Source organism: Agelaius tricolor, unplaced genomic scaffold, assembly GCF_023055355.1.
Source record: "Agelaius tricolor isolate 1412-34295 unplaced genomic scaffold, bAgeTri1.0.p SCAF_20, whole genome shotgun sequence".
In the NCBI taxonomy this organism is placed as follows: Eukaryota; Metazoa; Chordata; class Aves; order Passeriformes; family Icteridae; genus Agelaius; species Agelaius tricolor.
The window spans coordinates 5211381-5230902 of record NW_027269280.1 but is presented as its reverse complement, the minus strand read 5'-3'; the positions used below and the strand labels follow the sequence as shown (position 1 = coordinate 5230902).

General features: G+C 49.3%; 1 protein-coding gene across 2 annotated transcripts in view; it reads left to right on the top strand.

The window, feature by feature from the left end:
- MN1 (MN1 proto-oncogene, transcriptional regulator) overlaps positions 1 to 19522 on the top strand; it is an 84692-nt gene that overhangs the window by 29872 nt on the left and 35298 nt on the right. The window contains exon 2 of one of the 2 annotated variants that reach the window (XM_071445278.1): positions 23 to 5012. The exons of the other annotated variant lie outside the window; for it this stretch is intronic. Coding sequence (XP_071301379.1) covers positions 23 to 210 — 188 coding nt within the window. The 3' untranslated portion in view covers positions 211 to 5012. Of the gene's footprint in view, positions 1 to 22; positions 5013 to 19522 lie in introns of those variants that run through there. 2 annotated transcript variants of the gene reach the window in all.

Here is a 19522-nt window from a genome sequence, read left to right as displayed (position 1 = left end):
TCTCTCTGTGAACCCTTTGCAGCCCACGACCTTCCCCCGAGCAAGACCTCGGCGGCGGCGGCGCAGACGGGTGCCCACCTGCAGTGCCTCTCGGTCCACTGCACGGACGACGTGGGCGAGGCCAAGGGCCGGACTGCGGTGCCGACGTGGAGGTCCCTGCACTCAGACATCTCCAACAGATTCGGGACTTTTGTGGCTGCCCTGACTTGAACAAAAGAAAATTTTTTTTCTTTCTTTTTTTTTTTTTTTTTAATTTCAAAGGGCCGCTACTGCTAGGTGGACTATTTTTCTAGGTTGGTACCTGCTTAGTGGCATATGGACTGGAAAGGGTTAATTTAAAGTAAACCTCAACTTTTTTTTAATCTTCTGCCACAGTATGTTACCAGTGTTAACCCTTCTGCAGTTAGCACACTTTTGCTTAAGATTTTCCTGCTAGACCACTTTTTCCCATTATTCTGTAACCTTGGCATACATTTATAGATGAGGCCTTTTCCTTTTTCATCTCAGTGTGTGTCCAAGTCACGTATGTCATAATAAGACAAAGATTCTCCTCTTCCTCCTCCTCCTCCTTTTCTTCCTCATTTGCTTTGTTTTTCTTTTTTTTTTTTTTTTTTTTTTGTTTTGTTTTGTTTTGTTTTGTTTTGTTTTGTTTTGCTTTGTTCAGTGCTTATTAGGATGGTGATCCTGAGGAGCAGCAGTTCAGGAATAAACACCAGTGAAAGTGAAATGGTCAGCATTAAATCATATGTTACAGTGACACCCAGCCTTTGCCAGTCTCATACCAACCAAGCAGCTGATGCTCTGTTGAATGTTCAGGCATGGACCTGCCCTTTCCTGAGAGAATGAGGCTCTGTTTTCAGCCTTGTTTTGCTCTGTGCCTCCTGGTGAGGCCAGGATGTTCCTTCCTCTGTGTACCCTGGGATGGAGCTCTGTCATGAATGGGCTGGTTCAGGCACAGCAGGGAAGGTATGGAGAGGTTTTTTTAAATAAGTTTTATGTCATTATCTCTTCCTCCAAAGGCCCAGGCTCCTTCTTGCTTGCCTGGGCCTGATGGTGCTCCTGCATTTCCCACTTTATTGATAGTGGAGAAGAAAATCCCCTGCACCCTGCCCACTTTTTGCCCATTTTAAACTGCAGAAAGATGCTGTTGATTGGCAGCAGGTCCAAGTCCCCTGCACTCGCCTGGGTGTGCCCCAGCCCCTGCCACAACAGCTCCCAGTGCCGTGGCAGGGGTCAGGGATCACCCAGGTTGGGAGATGCAGGGGGCTGTGTGCCCAGGGGTGGCATTTCCTAATCTGCCAGGGCAGGGAGACCTGGTGTCAGAATCCCCCAAACTCATTCAAGGCCTCATTTCTGCCACACACTGAAGAACAGCATTGCTGGATGCACACAATAAAAGGAAAGCCATACTTTCCTGCTCGGGCCAGATAATGCTCATTCAAAATGAAAGTTGGAAGCAAACCAGATAAAGCCACAGCTGACACGATGGGCTGATTCTCCAGTGGTTTTATGTCACATTGTCCATGATTTGTGTGTCCCTGTGCCCAGGAGTGGCCCTGTCCTGCCCCATGCCTGCAGCTCACCTCCCACAGCTCCTGGGGCTCAGGAACAGCACTAGAGGGTTTGGTTTTGGTTGTGAAATAAAGGTTGGCCTCTCTAGGGTTATTTATTCATGATTTCACAAATGTGTCCCTGCTGAAGGGACAGAGTTGAAGACTGCTTTATATTTTATCTTTGATGATTGTGCTGGGTCTTTAATTATTTTGAGGTAATATTCTTGGTAGACACCAACAGAGAGGAAATTCTGCCTAAAAAGCCAAGGGAGGTCTGGAATCCTCACTCTCAGTCCTATGTGGCTTCAGAGAGACTCACAGTGTTTGGAAATGTGATTTGAATGTGCTCTTATTAACCATGCATGGATTGATTTATGGGTCTGGTCAATGAATTGACTTTGGATAAATTTGGATAGTTTTTAATCTTGGTTTTCAATATTATTTTACTTTGTATTAAAGCTGGAGCTTCCACGAGGATGAGGATTTTTGCCCATCCTGGAGCAACTGGCTGTGGAGCTGCCTCACACCCACTTGGTTTGGATCAAAAAGCTGGGATGGTTTGTACCTCTTGTCAGGGTGTGCAACCAGGAGTGCAGAGCTCCTCCTGCACCTGCAATAAAATGTCACCATCCCCAGTAAAGTATCTCCTAGCAATCACTGTCAGCCCCCTTCCAGAAGGTGCCTCTTTGCCTGTGATTCCTCAAGTCATGGCTTACCTAAGTATGTGTTTGATTTTAAATCCTGTCAGCAGAGCACATTTGCTGCTGTGGAGGGCTCAGTCTGCAGCAGGGGGCCCTGGGGTGACACCAGTCACTGAGTTCCATCACTTCCAGCTGAAAATTTCGGCCAAGTTCATGGTCTGGTGGCATTCCTGCTCGGAGTGCAGTCCCTTGCCTTGTGCTTTGTTTTTAGTCTTTCCTGCTGCACTGAAGAGAACAGGTTTTTCAGGCTTCCTGAGGTCAGGGATGCACACCCTGTGCCACGGGAAGGAACCTGTCAGGGAACACCGAGTTCAGATGCTTTTAAAGAGAAATCCCCGTTTGAGTGGAGCTGTGGTGGCTTGGTCTCACCACCCAGTTCTGCTGGCTCATTCTCAGCAGCTTGCACTTCTCTCCAGGAGTGTTGTTCTCATCCCCTTGGAACTTGCTTTCTCACTTGCTTATGGAAATGCAGAGCATAAGCAGTTCCCTTAAAATCAGTGGAATCCTGTGAGGTGAGGAGGTGCCCTGAGGCCAGGGGCTGTGTCTCCAGTGCTGAGCTGTGCAGCCTGGAGCCCTGGGTGTTGTGGCACTTGGCCACCCCTGGCTCTGCCCCAGGCAGTGTGTGCAGTGCAGGGTTGGGACTGTCAGAGAGGGAGGATTTGAGGCAGTGGCTGGCTGTGTGCTGGCCTCACTGGCCATGGAGTTTAACTGAATCATACACAGTCCTCTTGCTGACCTCCTGTCTGATCTTGATTGAAGGAGCTCTGCTTGAGGCAGCTGTTAGCCAGGACCAACTAAACCTGTGCTTTTAGGGTTTTGTTGCTTTTTTGCCAAAGATCAGAACAGAAACTCTACATTCTGACCAGGACAGGCATCCTGTCCTGCTCTTCACCTGGGGATGTGGTACTGACAGCATATACAGAAGGTTCAAGCTTTGTCAGCATGGCAGCACCTGCAGTAATTTCATTGTACCCATTTTCTCCATTGATTTTACACTGAATGCACTGATCAGTCTTTTAAACACATATAAAGTGTCAGCATGGCCTGACATGGTAAGAATGGAAATTATGTCATTTTCTAAATAATAATATTCCAACAGAAACATGTTTGGGAGCTGTAGGTAAAAGCCAGTTGTGGAAGAGGTAAGTTGCACTCTTGTGGGGAGGGAAACTGAGGCACAGACAGCAGTGGGAGCCTGAGGGAACAGTGGCAAGGCTGAGCTGCACTGAGGTCTGACCTCTGCTTGCTGCAGAGCTCCGTGCCTGAGGCTCACTTCCCTCAGGGGCCAAGTTGGGTCAACAGGGGGAGAATTTTATCAGATACATGTTCCCCAAATGCCTGGGAGAAACCTCCAGCCTGTGTGTCCTACAGGGCTTCCAGATGGGGGCAGCTGGACAAGAAGGCAAAGAGGGGTGGTAGAATGCTCAATCTGCCTTGGATTGGGAACAGCAGCTACAATGTGGCTTTGCCTTTTGCCCTGGGGATTCTCCCTGGCTGGCTGGGCTGGGGGAGCCAGGACATCCCCCCTCTCCTGGCCCTGTGTCCTGGCTTCCTCTGTGTTCCCTAAAAGAAACCCTGTGCTTAGTTTGCAACTTGCAGTGTCGTAGCAAACCCAGCAAAATTCCCTTTGCATTTCAATTGGGAGGAGCAATCAAATACGTCTTTGCCAAAAAAGGACAGAATAGGCCTCGTTTATTAAATACTCCTGCAACTTTTCTCCAGATCACATTCTCCTGGGGTTACTTGCTCTCTGCTGTTTGAGCATCAGTAAGGGGCTTTGGGCTTGTTACTTAGTTAAGGTTTTCATGGTGTCTGAGGGTGGAAGGGGATGAGCACCAGAATTCTGTCACTTGGATCACCTGGGGAGTTGTGCAGGTCCTGTGGTCCCCATGGTCACTCTGGGGCTGGCTGGCCCTTGGGAACCTGGGGTTGGGACTGGACTTCCAGGCACCACCAACAAGGCAAAACGTTCCAGTTTTGGGAGGTGGAAGGGATGAGGTGAGCACAGCAGTGGGATGGGCACTGGGTGGGTGGGTTGGACAACAGAAACCAAACTGGTACATTTGACTTATTTTTGTTAAGCTGCAGTGTAAGGTTTTGTCAGCTACTGGATTCACAGCTGTTCAAGGGATGGTGTGTAAGAGCATAACCCATTTTTGTAGAATTGTTTCTTCTTTAATGCTTAAGGCTAACGGAGGAAATAGTCTAATTTTGTCTTAGAAATTCTCTATTAAAATTGTTGCTTTGAGTCCATCCGCTCATAGGTTCTGACTGATGAAACTGCAGGTTCTGATTTCCGGCAGTTATAACTTTATCACTATTCACTACCCAAGAATATTACAGCTTTAAAACAGCCTTAAGCAAAAGGATATTATTTCTTTGTACTAAATTTGGTTCATGGAAAAGAAAAAAAAAGAAACCTCAAAACACTGGTAATCCGTACTGCATTAGCAAACTCTTCTGAAAAATGTTATTGCACATGTAAAATATGAAAACTTGACTCTGCTGTGTGTTAGGCAATCCTGTAATTTTTTTTTTTTTTTTTTTTTTTTTTTTTAATTCTTGTTAAATTCATTTCCTAAATGCTTGGTTGGAAGACTGTGACGATAGCTCATGAAATTGAGTGTTATTTTTCTTTCTTTTTTTTTTTAAATATGTAAAGTGCAGTCTTCTGTATTCCTGCATATTGTACATATCTGTATATGTTTTACTGAGCAACTAAATAACAATAAATATGATGTTAATGGTGGCTACTCTATATTTCATACCAGCTTTGTTAATTTTTTTAGCAACTCCTTTTTCCCATGGGTGTGAAGAAGTGAATGGATACTGCTCATATTCAGGTAAGCCCTGGACCTTGTGATGGGTACAAATTTGCCTATGATCTCAGGAAACCCTCACCCAGGATGGTGGCCCTGTCTGTACACTGAGGTTGTTGGTAGCCTCCTTGCTGCTGGCGGGTGGAGATGTCTGTGCAGCTCTGCCCAGATGCTGCCATGGGACCTTGGGGCTGTCCTGTTCTCTGTGTCCCCTCTCTCTGTGGCAGTGTCTCTCTTTCTCCTCTGGTCACTGGAGCTTGTCCAGAGGGGCCAGACCATGCCTGGAGCTGCTGGGCAGTGGGAGCAGCCCCTGGGGTAGCTCCCCAAGCCCCCAGCCCCGCACAGCCCTGCTCCTCCTTTGTCCTAGTTGTTCAGTAAAACTGCCCACGAGCTCTGTTAATGGTTGGATTCACACAGCTCCTCCAGCACACGAGGCCATTTCTTGGCTCCCAGATCTCCCACTGTGCAAAGGCTCCTTTGCTTCTGCAGCAGCTGGAGCAGCCCCTCCTGCTCCAGCAAGGCTCCACCCCAAGCTCTTGCTTCCAAAAAGGCAGCAGGAGCTCCCTGTTCACTGCACATCACATTAACAGATGAAAATCAACTGACTGGGCTTTGATTTCTGCTCTTGACACTGGCTTTGCTTGTCACCTGGTAGTGTCACCTCTGCTGATGCTGGCATGGAGCCTGCCTATCCCAAACACTTGCCTTCATCCCAGGGCACTGTGCTCAGAGGCTCACCTGGTCCGTGCCAGAGTTAAGCATGGATTATAGTTTATTAAGTAAAGAAAAGCAAGTGGTTGGTCCTGGAGCTTTTACAGTTCTTGCTCTTCTAATCTTTTCCTGTGGCCTGTGACTGTGCTGAGAGCTGAAATCTGTCTGTAGCTGCATCTCTCTGCCCAAGCCATTTAACTGATTTAATTACGTCCTTTGAGTTACTTTCTGCATGAGGCTTTAGAATTCCTGTCACGGAGGAGACTCTGTAAATATGTCTTGTATGTGCAGCAGTCAGGAATCCATTGGCAGTGCAGCTGGATCCCATGTGCTGAGATCTGCTCGGCCCCTCTGTGGCCACCATGTGTGGCTGCTGGGCAGCTCTGCCCCTGCAATGCCAGCCAACATTCCTGCAGTGCTGCCTGGGGGCTCCTGTGTGTGATCCAGAGCCGTTCAAACCCCCTCTTCCCCTGCTGTTTGGGGGAGCTGCTTGCAGATGGCTGCTGGTGCTATGAGAGTACAGCAGAAGGCACCTCTCGCCATAAAAACCAAGGTAAATAAACACAGGAATGAAAGTTTGAGTCTATGGCATCCTTTTGGCTGAGAAAGTTGTTAGAAAGTAGAATCCCATTATAATGGATTTCTTTTAATATCAACCAATTCCAAAATCCCTAGGTCATATTCCTGAAGTGGTTACTCTCCTGCCTGGGAGACAATTTGGAGCTCCCCCAGCAGTTTAACATTATGGCCAATAACATCACATATATTTTGCTAGTAAAATGTTTATATTTTGCTTGTAAAATGTTTAAAAACTCTGCTCAGGTGAGCTTTGTAAGGCTGTGCCTACAAGGCAGAGGAGTGGATGGGGGTGATGTCTCTTAAACTTTCCTTTCTTAGGTGTTGCCAGAGCTCAGTAATGACAGTGCAGGAAGTGGAGGTGACAAGACCTGAAGCAAATCATTTAGGTTATCTTTGGTTCATTTAGTGCAGGGCTGTGCCCTGTTTCCTAATGCCCAGAGCTCTGACCAGCACAACCAAAATGAACAGGGTGGTGGGGGTCCTTAACCTTTTAGTGAAAAAGAATAAAAGCAAGCAACCAAACATCCCTTTATTACAGCTGTGGAGTGGGGAGGATGTTTGGGGTGATGGAAGGGGATCCATGGCTGCCTATTTCCAGCACTGGCAGGTAGCAGAGGGTTTGGGCCCTTGCCAAGCCTGGGTGGGAGGTGCCAGGGGTGCTCTTACAGGACCCTGGGGGTCCCTGGTCGTGGGACAGCATGTGGTGGGATATGGGAGGTGGGATCTGTGGCTCCTTTGCGTTCTCACTTGGCCATGGACACGTGTCACCGTGTCACCATTGCTGAGCCTTGTTATTTCCTTTTAGATCATGCTTGTGTCACACCTGTGAAACAAGGAACAGAGGAGGAGCCCTGGTCAATGTTTGCTGTGTCCTCTTAGGGGTTTCTGTTAGCAGTGCACAGACAAAGGAGCTGTTGAAGTGTCACCCTAAATGTGATATTGAAACACTCATTTCAGCCTCCACCTCGAAGGAGGCTGAGAAGTTTGATGCTGTGAGGGCTCATGTTCTGCCAAAACATCCTCCTGCTTTGGGGTTAACTGATGGAGAATATTCAGGGCTGAGCTTCAGGAGGTGGGAACTTTTCTCAATTTCCTTTTATCCTCTGCAAAATGCCCCTGTCTCCCTTCCCCCTTTCTTCCCCCCACCCCCTTTTTCTCTTTATAAAGCTGGAATTCTTCCAGACTCTGCTCTGGGCTTGCAAGAAAACTTTACTGTGTAAATTTGCTCTTTGTGTTGGGAGTCCTTTGTTTAAACAGCATTGTGAGCTTGCTGGGGAGGGATGGAAAGAGGGGGAGCTGGGAGGAAGAATTTGAAAAGCCCTGACCCCTGATGAATAAAATCCAGCACATTAACACATTCTTCAATAAATTCATGATTGCAGATAAGGTGGGAGTCCCCAGGGCCGGGCTTTTCATTAACCCCCTGCTGACTAACCCAAACAGACGGAGTGTTTTGTCAGCGCCAGGACAAGCAGAGCCCTTTTGTGGTGGAGGGGCCGGGTGAGCATGGGGAGCGCTCCTCCAGGAAGCCAGGTTACAAAATGGGACTCTATTTCAGAACAAACTCCTTTTGGTTAGTTTGATGAGATTACAGAAAGGAAAAGGCTTTAACAAGGGGCTTATTGAAGCTAAGTAACTGTTCTGAATACAGTGAGGACCAGGGCAGAAAACATATGATTCCCAAGTAAACAGGCGCCTCAACAGCGTGGCTGAAACAACAGAGCTGGACATGGTCCGTGGGGTTCTCCTGAGGGAATGATTGGAGCCATGAACCTGTCTGGGAGCCCTGCAATAACCTGAGCACAGCACCCAGCACAGCAGGGCTCTGCTGGCCAGGGCTGCCCTGCACTCTGCACTGCAGTGCTGGGCTGGAGAGGGGCCTTGGAGGGACACGAGCACCATGCCCACAGTGTGAGTGAGGTGTGCCTTGTCCAAGGTTTCAGCCTCTGAAACCTTATTTGTTCCTCTGGTGGAAAGCCTGCTCCAGGAAATATTTTGCTTTTGTGGAAACTTATCCCCAGAATGCTTCCCTCCCACATTAGGGAGGTCTTCTAGGTTAGAATACCTACATTTTTGAAAGATCTTAATTCTGTGCCTTGTGTTCTTGGTCAGCCAAGTCACTCGGAGTATCACTCAGCCCAAAGAAAAGTGTTTTGGGATGAAATGCAGGAAAATCCTGAGTTTGTCTCAGGTTCCTGCTGCCTGCTGGTGATGAGGCTGTGCTTTTCCTATTCTGCCCACCCTCTCAGGAGGTAACAACTTGTGGTGGACCCCAAGCTTTTCACAGAGCAGAATCCTGTCCTTTGGGAGTAAACTCCTGCACACGTGCACCCAGAACCAGGTGGGCCATGCACGCCCCTCCTGCAGACGTGCACATCCCACTGGAAAGCACATGAGGGCTGCAGTGCTGGGGCTGGGGGCTGCAGGCAGCATCAGCCCTGCCAACTCCCACCTGAACTCTGCAGGCTCAGCCTTCTTCCTCTGCTGTGTTTTTGGTGTGCACTTTCATTTACCTGCAAGATACGATTTTAAATTATTTCCCGTTGCTGCTAACAGAAGCTTTTTGCTAATTTCCATGGAAAATAAATTCCTCTCTTTTAGGGGAACTGAAGCGTTCCAGCTGACTGCTCCTGGCCCCATCAGCATTGTGTCTCCTCTCCTAAATGCAAGGGTAGGTGCTGGGTTTGATGCCTCAGAACGTGACTGGTGCAGCCTCCACTCTGTGCTGGGCTCCTGGCCTGGGCTGCCAGCAGCTCTGTGGTGATATTGGGGAAGTGGTTGACAATTTAAGCCTACAATCCCTTGTAAACAAACACTGTGTCTGCTGTGTCCTTCTCTCCCAGCAGCAAACATGGCAGGGGCTCCTTTGCAGTCTGTGTGAAACTATTTACATTTCTGATGTTAATGAAGATAGAGAGAGAAATATTGTATTTGTATTAAAATCAAATTATCTCAATTCATGGACCCTCAATGTCCCTTATTCTTGATGTAGTGAGATTAAACATTGTCAGTTTCCCTAATTAATGGCCACACCCTCATCTCTGAGAAATCTCTGTGTCTGGCTTAATGCTGTGCGTGGGTTTTGGCCTGAAATAACCCAGTGTAATAACCTCTAACCCCTAACCCATGTGCAAACAACCTCCAAAACATGCTGGCCTTATAAGCCTGATCCTCCTTATCAAGGCTCTTGCTTAGGAGCCCAGGTGAAGGCAGTCCCATGTATGAGAGATTATTTCTGCATTAGTGCCATTTCATATTTTACTGTTGCTTCATCTCATTGACAAGAAGTATCTGGAAGAGAAAAACCTTGTAGTTTGGGTACATACAAATGATGGGTTGAGGCTCTGGCCGTGGGTTTCTGTGGCCTGTCTGCCTTGTGCCAGGCTGAGGAGCATTTCCCTCTGAATATCCCTCCTCCAAGCCCTCTCTCCCCTCGCTGCTGGCAGAGCAAAGGCAGCAGTTTAATGGTTTGAACACATGGCTCTGCTGGGCTGACATGTTCAACTGGAAGGAGCAGTCACAGCTCCTTCCCATGGAAAATCCATCTGTTCCCCTGCATTCCCTGGTGTGTGGGGTCTCACTGCTGGGGCAGGGGGACAGGGGACTGGGTATTATTTGCTGTGCACCCTGCTCAGCTGAGTGATGCTGTGCATGCTGGAGGTGCTGAAGAGGGGGTGCTCAGGCACGTTTCCTCCCCTTCCTCTCCCTTCATTTACTATTTGAGACTTTGCTTTGTAAGAAAATGCTGGTTTTTTACGTTGGGGCTGTTATTTATTCCCCTCAGCTGTGCTCATGCTTGCAGAGGGCTGTGGAGCCCCTTGGAAGAGCTCCATGGCAGCCTGTGCTGGAGAGCTGGGGCTGGGCTTGGCAGTGGGGGCTGCAGAAGGGGTTTGTTCAGGGTGGAGGTCTGGGGATTAATCTGAAGACAAGGTTTTGTGTTTCTTTTCCCCGGGATTTAAGTTTGGCTCTTTCCAGGCACTGGAAACCCTCCAGCAAAAGTTGAAGGGATGGCTGTGGGGCAGAGGGAGTGTGCTCACCGTGCCCCAGCCAGGCCCAGGACTCCCAGTCCCACAGACACCCAGGAGTGGGGTTTTGTGAGCAGTGGCCATGCTTGGCTGAGGTCTGACCATCCTGGCAGGATTTTTGTTTCGGGTTGGCCTCCCTTGAGCACTGGTACTGTGCCCATGCTGTGAGCTGGGATGTTTTCTCTTCATCCCGGGCAGGCTGTTGTTGGACAGTCATTATCTGATCATACCTGGCCCATTGCTGGCCTGCTTGGATGGGGGGACAGCCTGGATGCTGCATCCTGGTGTGACAGCCTGGATGCTGCATCCTGGGGTGCTGCTCTGTCCACTGTGGCTGCTGTCCCTGTGGCTGGGGCATCTCTGCAGTCACGCGCAGCCAAGGGAATGGCACAGGCAGCTCCCAGCCTGCAAACAAAGGCATTTCATCTTAATTTGAGCTGTTCAGAAGTATCTCTTTTCCTGTGATTTATGGAGCAGGATCAGGCTGGGAGGCCCAGGTGGGTCCTGCAGAGCCCACGGGGCGTGACCTGGGTCGGAGCCCGGTGGGGCCAGCCCAGGCTGCGATGGGGCTGCCTCAGCCTCCCAGCACTTTGAAGGCTGTTTGTGTTTGATGGGCTGATGCGTGTCAAATGCAATCCAGCTTCCCACTGTCTGCTCTGGCAGCCCCCTGAGGTTGGCCTTTGACAGATAAAGCACCCCCTCCCCGAATTTCTGATTTCACACTGATGCACAAACATTCTTTGGCAATTTGAGCCCATTGTATTAAAGTAGTTAAATTCCTTAAGCATGTGCCTCTGAGATGACAGTGGTGATATTCATTACAGAAATTCTGGGGTGGTGGCAGTGCTGGCTCTCTGGCGGTGCCAGACCTGTGGCAGTGATGGACCCTGAGCCAGTGGGAACCCCCAGAGGCTGTGGATGAACCACAGATCCACAGAGGTGAGGACACTGTGACACTGACACACAGGACATCCATGCTGTCTGCAGTGCTGCAATATGCACATCTCTGTTCTCCCTCATCCTTCCTGAGCTGGAGCAGCCACACTGGCCACGAGAGCAGGAGCTCTGTGTGTGTGTGAATGTCTTTCTTGCATAGTGCCTTTGTGCTGGATCTCAGAGAAATCACTCTGCCTGCCCTAATGTCAGTGTATTGTAGGACTTGGCTATTGGACCTGGTCTGGAAGCCTCCTTTTCCAGCCAGGAGTGCCCAGTGAGTCCAGGAATAGCCTGGAAATCAGGAAAAAAGGTCTCAGAAAGGGAAGTAGCTTTGGCAAATGCAAGAGTTGAATTGTTCTTTGCTAAGTGGAAGAGCTGGAGGAGGCACCATTTCTGGGATGTGTTACAGTCCTGCCTCTCCTCTGCGAGCCCCTGCCTCAGAAACTGCCCCATGTGATGGAGTCACTTGTGAGTTAAGATTTTGTTTCAAATGTCTTAAGTTATTATTGATGCTTGAAAAGGTTACATCTGCAACCCATTTTCTATGTCATTGACGTTCTTTTCTGACAAATAATTTCAGAAATATGCAGCAAAATGTTTTGGCCCACAACCACTGCAGCTCACCAAGTGTGCAGCCCAAATCTTTACACATTTTGTACAAAAAAAGCTTTAACTCCTCATGTTCTCTCTGCAGAGCTCTGCCTGCACAGGCAGGCACAAGGAGCACACAAAGTGCTTGCTGCTGACCAGACCTTGCTGCTTGTGCAGTGCCCAGGTGGGTGATGAGGGGCACGGTGGGCACAGGGTATAGGCACAGGAGCTCTGCTCCCTTCCCGTTCTCTGCCATGGGTTGGGCTGTGAAGGGCTGACCATGTCACTCTATAAGTGCTCAGTGCAGGATGGAAACACAAGGGAAAGAAACTGGCAGGTGACTGGGTTATAGTCACAGCCACATCTTCAGTTCCAGAGAAACACAGATGGGGAAGGGAATACTTGGTGGTGGTGCCAATCCTTTATAGTTTTGTTGATGCCCAGGATTTGATGTGCAGGTGTTATGTGGTTGCAAGACCTTGAAGAGCTTCAGTCAACAAACCTGAAAGGGAGAATTCAATCATTTTCCTGGGGCAGTCAGACCCTGTTTGCCACTGCTCCCCACCATGGTGTCAGTGACTGCAGCCAGGCACGCTATTCCTGGGCTCACAGGAGCATCCCAGACTGCTCCATGCAGAGGGACAGGCTTCCCAACTGCTGTCACAGCATGGGGACAATTTCAGACACGATCCAGATTTTTTGAATTGAGAAAGCAGTTAAGTGTCCTTGACTTTGTGGTTAATGCCCAGGTGTGTGAAGGTGAAATGTGAGCCTTGCCTCCTAGGAATCATCATCAAAGCCAAGCATCATTCACGTGGTTTGCTTTGGAAGGTGGAACTTGTCTCTTTACCACGCACTGCCACTGTCCAGCATAGCATTTGTAACAGATGGGGGCTTTAACAGTGCTGTTCAGACAGAGCTGTGACCTCCTTCTGGTCTCATTAAGTGTTAGGCAATTGACACATTCTCTTCTGTTATCTGAATTTCCAGCCTGGCTGAGAAAGGTGCTGCTGCAGGGAGCTGGGTGAGGTTAGATGTCATCTGAGTGTCTCTGCTTGATGTGCCTTTGCAGGCAGAGCCCAGCAGGGACTGAGCTATTGGGATGAAAGCCACAGCTTAACCTATGGGCGGTTTGAAATAACTTCATTGTGGAGTGGTATCCAGAGTGAAGATGGGACTCCACAGGAACGCTTCCCTTTCCCCAGCTTGCCTTTGTTGTTGCTGCTTTGGTGAATATTAAGAGGGGTTGCTGACCCTTGCAAGCCCTCGACCTTTGTATCTAAAGGCTGGTGGAGAGGAGCCTTCTTCTCAAACTCGCCCAGCCAGTCTTTCCCCAGCGCTCTCCTTTCTTTGCCAGCGTGACCCCATGGAAATGTGAGCTATGGAAATGCACCTTCAGAGCTGCCACCCTGGGAGCAGGCTCCTGCACTTCCACCGTGTGTGGCTGACTGCTCTGCTTTGCATCCCTCAGGCAGGGTCCTGTCTTCCCTGGGATGGGAATCTGCAGGTGGTCTGGCTCACATCCTGCAAGACAGACCCCGTTGGTCAGGGTGATAAGAATGATGGAGAAGCGCAGAGGGGACTTATCTGTGAGAATGTGGGAGGGATATGGCTAAAGGGTGCACCTAGACCTAAGGGAACAGCACAGGAATGGCTGTGGTGGCTCTCGTGGGTGGCTGGTCTGTGCACAGCATTGCTGCTTTCCATTTGGAATGCAGGACCATGCAGGGACTGTCTCTGAGCTGAACAGTGCCTTCAGGAACAGGGGGGACCAGAGCTGGATGTTTCCCAGAGTGGGACACGTGTTTCCTACAAAGCCAGACTGTCCTGCAAATGGCATGGGAAAGGCAAAGAGCAGTGGAGCAAATCTTTTGCCCCTTTGCCTCCCTGTTCTTGCCACTGATGAAGCAGTGAGGTGTGAGTGTGATGTACCTTCTCATCAGTGGCAGATATCAAAATCTCAGATATTTACTGAGAGCCTTTGCAGTGCACTGGGAGCTGGAAGCTCTGGCTTCAAACCCCACGCTTTAGCAGCTTGGTTGTTTCTTTTTGTGTTTTATGAGAAGGTGCCTAGTGAAGCAAGACAATAACTTTAAAAACTGGATTCCTTTGGTTAACACAGCTGTTTTGAGCCCTCCAAGTCTTTTTCATGACTCTGAGGAAGCACAATGTAAGGCAGATTGTGACATAACAATACCAGTAACATAACGATAGCAGGCTGTCCCTTTTGTCTGTATTTTGAATGCTTTTCCTAATGACAGTTAATATTTCTCCTTCAGCTAATAGGGGTTTATTTTCTTAAAAATTTCTAGCTTACTGTAACTGAGTTCACGTATTTGTATTTTACACTTGTATTTTTTCCCTTACTTTTCTTCTTGTTCTGCAGTGCTGAGAGTTTCACATCGCACCATCTTCTTTTCATGTGGAATCATGTCTGCAAGTGGAAATGTGGCTCCTGTTCTTGCAGCTCAAGCTGTGAGAGCTCTTTGCAGAGGAAGGCATGTCATGCACAGCCTCTCACAAGGTCCCTGCCCCGTCAGGTCTTGAGATTCTTTGAACTTCACTCCCTTTGGGGATCTGTGCTTTGCTGCCTAAGAACTGTCAGAGGATGTTACTGTTTTCCTCTGGTTGGTGAGGATGTTCCCTAAGATGTGTTCCCATTAATCCAGCTGCATTAGGAAGCACAGTGCAAGGCTCACACTGCTGAAGTGAATCTGGTCCTGGTACTGGAGCCCCTGTGATGGACAGTAATGAGATGCCAAGTGGATTTGCAATGAAAACCCAACTGGCTGTGCATGCAGGGCAACAGGACAGCGGCTGCTGTCATCTCTCGTTTTGCAAACACTAGCAGCTATGAGGATTTTTTAATGTTTCATGATGTTTAAGGAGGTTTTGTTTCTAAAATCTGGTAAAACATCTCCCAGGCTCCCTCCTGTGCAGTATCTGTCAGCCTTTTGGGATCAGTCAATATTAATTTGAGGCCCTTGGGAATTTGTTTGGATGTTGTGGTGCTGAACACAGTTTGTGTGTCCAGACAGACAGACAGATTCACTGCCTATGTTCTCCTGTGTGGAATCACGGGTGTTTCTGTCTGCCTGCTTAAGAGTGTCATTCAGTGGGTGCCCATGAGACAGATATGCTAATGAAGGGGTAGGACTTTTTGAGGAGGAAGTGGTGGAGATGAATTCCTCTTCCAGGCTGTCGGAAGAAGGGACAAAAATTATATTCTGTCTGGAACATTCTCATTCTGGTTGCTAGAAGCTTCCTGCTGATCTGTAGCCTGGGTTTATTCCTGCCCTGCTTCTTCCTCCGTGTTCCCATGACAGTTTCCCTCCCTTCAGTTTCCATAAGGCTTTTCTTTCCCAGTTGTTTTCTTTCTCTGTACTGTCAGTGAAGCATCCAAACACACTTATTTTGGAGCCTGAGCAATGCTTGCATCTCTCGTGGGGTTGCCTCTGCAGAGCTTTGTGGGTCCTGGTTGCTTTGCCCCTGTTCTGGTTGGCCTCATTTTCCCCAAGCCTGGGTGAGTGGCATCTGGGGGTTTGCAGGTTTGGTTTGCCGCTGTAGGAGATGAGGAAATATTAAAAACAATAAAAATGTGGAAGATAGTGGAGTGAAATGTCTGTGCAGTCTAGTGAAGGTAGAAGGGATCCTCCATAGGTGTTCTTAGGGTGACATGCTCTGCTCCTGGTGTGTGAGCACACAGCACTTCCCTGCAGGAGTGTGTCCCCTCTCCAGTCAGCACTCAAGTGTTTTAGAGGAGGGGAATTAATTAAAATGACTTGAGAGATTTCTTGCTTGGGTGTAATATGAACTGTATCCTCTGAGTAAGAGGATTTGTGATCTGCTGGTGGGCAGAATTGCCATCTATTTCCCCTTGTTGTTGTTGGTCTAATTGAGCTTTCTGACTGTAAGGAGATCGATGCACACAGGCTTTGATGGAGCTCATCTCACAGAATGCCTCTCCCTGCCAGAGAACACCACATGGAAATGAGTGTCAGGTTCAGGGCTGAGCTCAGCTCCTGGCAGGAGCAGGTGAGAGCCAGGTTTGCAGCCCTGGTGCTGCTGGAGCCACAAATGCTGGGGAGCAGAGCAAGGGCAGTGCTGACTCCAGTGGCCCATCTGCCTGTCCCAGGGTGCTGCTGCATCCCCAGGGGTCACAGGGGGATTAAAGTGGGGAATTGCCCAGATGAGGAATGAGGAAACCTCTCAATTTTAAATGAGACTTCTATACCTTTCTCAACAACTAACTATAGTTTCCCTGGTATTCCCTGGCTACCTTCCTGAACCATGTCCTTATAACCATATTTTCTGTGGTATTTTTCTCAATGAGATAATGTAAAATGTTGCTGCTACCTCAGGTTAGCTTTATGCTTGTGGGAAGATCATTAAGTTCAAGCTATAACCACAGCTAAAAAATATATTGCTCCTTAGACCTTTGGTTCATTGCCCTCCACAAAAAAAAATGACAGCATGAAGATCATCTTCCAGGAAGACTTAGATCAGGGGAGTGCAGTGCTGAGGTGCAGCTCTCCCCTCTGTTGGGGGAAGCTCCCACTCAGATGTTGCATTTTTAATTCTGGTCATTTCTTTGTAATTTGCAGAGTAGGGGCGAGATCAATAGAGTCGCTTTGTAAATTGGTGATAGGAAACATAATTAACAGTGTTAAGGATTTAGCTAACAGTGTTGGTTAGGAATCCTAAATGACCTAATTTGTGACATGGCTTTTGGCTGGGGATTTGGCTGACATAACCAGGTGTCAAGCAAGACACCTGTCACTCATTCATGAGTGGGAATATGGATTCATCTGAAAAAAGGAAACACCTGTGAAGGGTATGAGGGGCTCTGAGGTATGAGTCACTTTCAGAGCCTTAAATTCAAAAACCTGCATGGCAGGATGTGGGGGTATTTTGTGTGAGCTGTTGATGTGATGATGATCCTTGGCAAGAAGTTGCATGTTGAGGCCTGAAGCCTGCCAGGAAGGTGGGTAAGGAAGGTCTCAGGGGGCACTGGGGCAGAGTGGAGGGCTGTGGTGATGTGCTGGGAGGGTTTTCCCTGTTGCAGGCTGCTGGGCTGCAGCAGGGAGCCACTGTCTGATGTGGGCTTGGGGATGGCAGCACATGTATGGCTCTCCTGACACTTGTCTCTGACAGCTGTGGGCAAGCCCTGAGCTTCTGGAAGGCCTTCAGGAGACATCCTGCAAGGAGCACTGTGCAGCCCCCAGCTGAGGAGAGCCAGCACGGCTGGACCTGGGGAATGTCTGCAGTCTGGGTGTCCCCATTGTTTGACAAACCACTCAATCTGCATGTTCACATGTGTGGAAGCAGAGCAAGGGAGGCTCCTGCTGCATCTCTAGGCTGGGAGTGTTTGAGCTCCCCATACCTGCTATGGGGCTGATGTTCTGGAGGATCTCCTTGGCCCCTACAGCACTGGCTGGGTGCTGTGCTCACAGCAGGGCTGCTGTTGGTATTTTTGGGTCAGTTTTTCCCTGCGTGTGCTGCTGAGAGCAGGGAAGGCCAGAGCTGCTTGGCTCTGTGGCCACGAGAGCCTGGGGGAGGGCTTTCCTTGTGTGGGGCTGATGGCTGGGCCAGGAAGGTGTGCTGCTTTTGGGCCAGAGGGTGCTGCTTTTGGGCCAGAAGGTGCTGTTTTGGGCCAGAAGGTGCTGCTTTTGGGCCAGAGGATGCTGCTTTGGGGGCTAGGAAGGTGTGCTGCTTTGGGGCCAGAAGGTGCTGCTTTGGGCCAGAAGGTGCTGCTTTGGGGCCAGAAGGTGCTGCTTTGGGACAGAAGGTGCTGCTTTGGGCCAGAAGGTGCTGCTTTGGGACAGAGGGTGCTGCTTTGGGACAGAAGGTGCTGCTTTTGGGCCAGAAGGTGCTGCTTTAGGGCCAGAGGGTGCTGCTTTAGGGCCAGAGGGTGCTGCTTTGGGGCCAGAGGGTGCTGTTTTGGGCCTGCTGGTGACACAGGCCGGGGCTGGCCGTGCCGGACCTCCCTGCCCACCCTGCCTGCTCAGGCAGGGGCTCAGTGCCTGGCCCTGTGGCTGTCTGCTGTCATGGCCACAGTTTTATTGGTGCTGCAGCTCGGCTGTGGCCCCTCTGTGGAGGGGCTGTGCCCATCTTGCCCATTCTTTGCAGGCACGGTGGGGGATGGCACTGGTTGCTTCCATGCTGCTGCCTGCTGGGCCTGGATGTGACATTTGGCTGGTGCTGCCAGGCCACCAGGACTGTGGAGTTCTTTCTGTGCAGCTTGTTCTCCTGGGGCACAAATTGCATCTCTTAAAGCACTTAATAAACGAACAATGGCTTGAAAGGAGGCAGTGAACAGAGTGACATCCCTGGGAGGCAGTGAAGGGCTGGAGGAGAAGAACCTGTGAGGAGGGTGGGCACAGAGCTGCTCTCAGGAAGGTGCTGGCTGCTCCTCTGGTTCCCTGTGACCTCACACACTCTGAACTGGTGGTGTGTGGTGCCAGTGCTGTTCATGATCCCGCTGTACATCAGGAAGCAGAGCCTGAGCTTTAATTCTGTGCTGCAGAAGGAGGGAATGTACTGAAGCTCTTCCCTGGACTGATGTGGGATGGGGACTTTGGGCAATAAATAATGTGATGACACCAGGACTTAGGTGCTTGTTGAGCTGCATTGATTTCATTCAAAGGGCCTGGCTGCTGTATTGATCTGGGGCTTTCTGTACCTGCAGAGCCTGGGGAGTGGGCAGGCTGGTCCCAGGCACACGTGGGTGCGTGTATGACGTTTTACCAAAGCTTTGCATGCACTTGCTCAGCAGCTCTGGGGTGTTTGCTCAGGTGCCTGTGTAGGGGAAGCATCTCCCCAAAGGGTCATGCAGTTAATTGTTGCTAGCTGCCCATAATGGATGAGTGAGCAAGAACCTCTGTATCTGCTTATAGATTTTAATTACTCCCCTGTAATTGAGCCAATGCACAGGCAAACCTAACAGAAGTAAAACACCATTAACTGCCCCATCCCCACCCCAGACCAGGCTGTTTTTTCCAGACATTTGTCCCAAGCCAGAAGCACTTGCCACTGTAATAAGGGAAGCAGCAGTCTTCAGGGTCACTTACCCTCCCTGGCTGTGCCAGGCCTTGTTCCCCCCCTGACCCTCTTGGCTAACCTCCTCATTCTTAACGGGGGGCTCTCCTCTTGTCTCTCAAGGGCTAAACTTGTTAAAATGAATCACATTTGGCATATCTCCCTGTGGTGCCTCTCCAGATAAAAGTGGTCCCAGCTCGCATGCTCTATTTTTGTTTTGTTTCTGTATGTGGCAATTTTCTCTATACAAAACCCTCTTTTGTCAGTTTGTAGAAGAGATTATGGGGAGACAAGAGCCCGCCTTTTTTATATCCATCTTGCACTTTCTCATGGCTCCACGGATGGTATTGTTCATGGCCAAGGAACAATGACATTTTTCTGTTCCCATATCTGATGTGATTAAAGGAGCTGCAGAGCAGAAGTTACACTGAAGATTATAATGAACAGAGGAGACCTTGCTACTGGACAGGAGATGCAGGGGAAGATTTTAGCCCTGGATTTGCTTCCTGTAAAAAAAAAAAAACCCAACCAAACACCTTTTTTCTAATCTGCAGAAAATGTCTGAAATG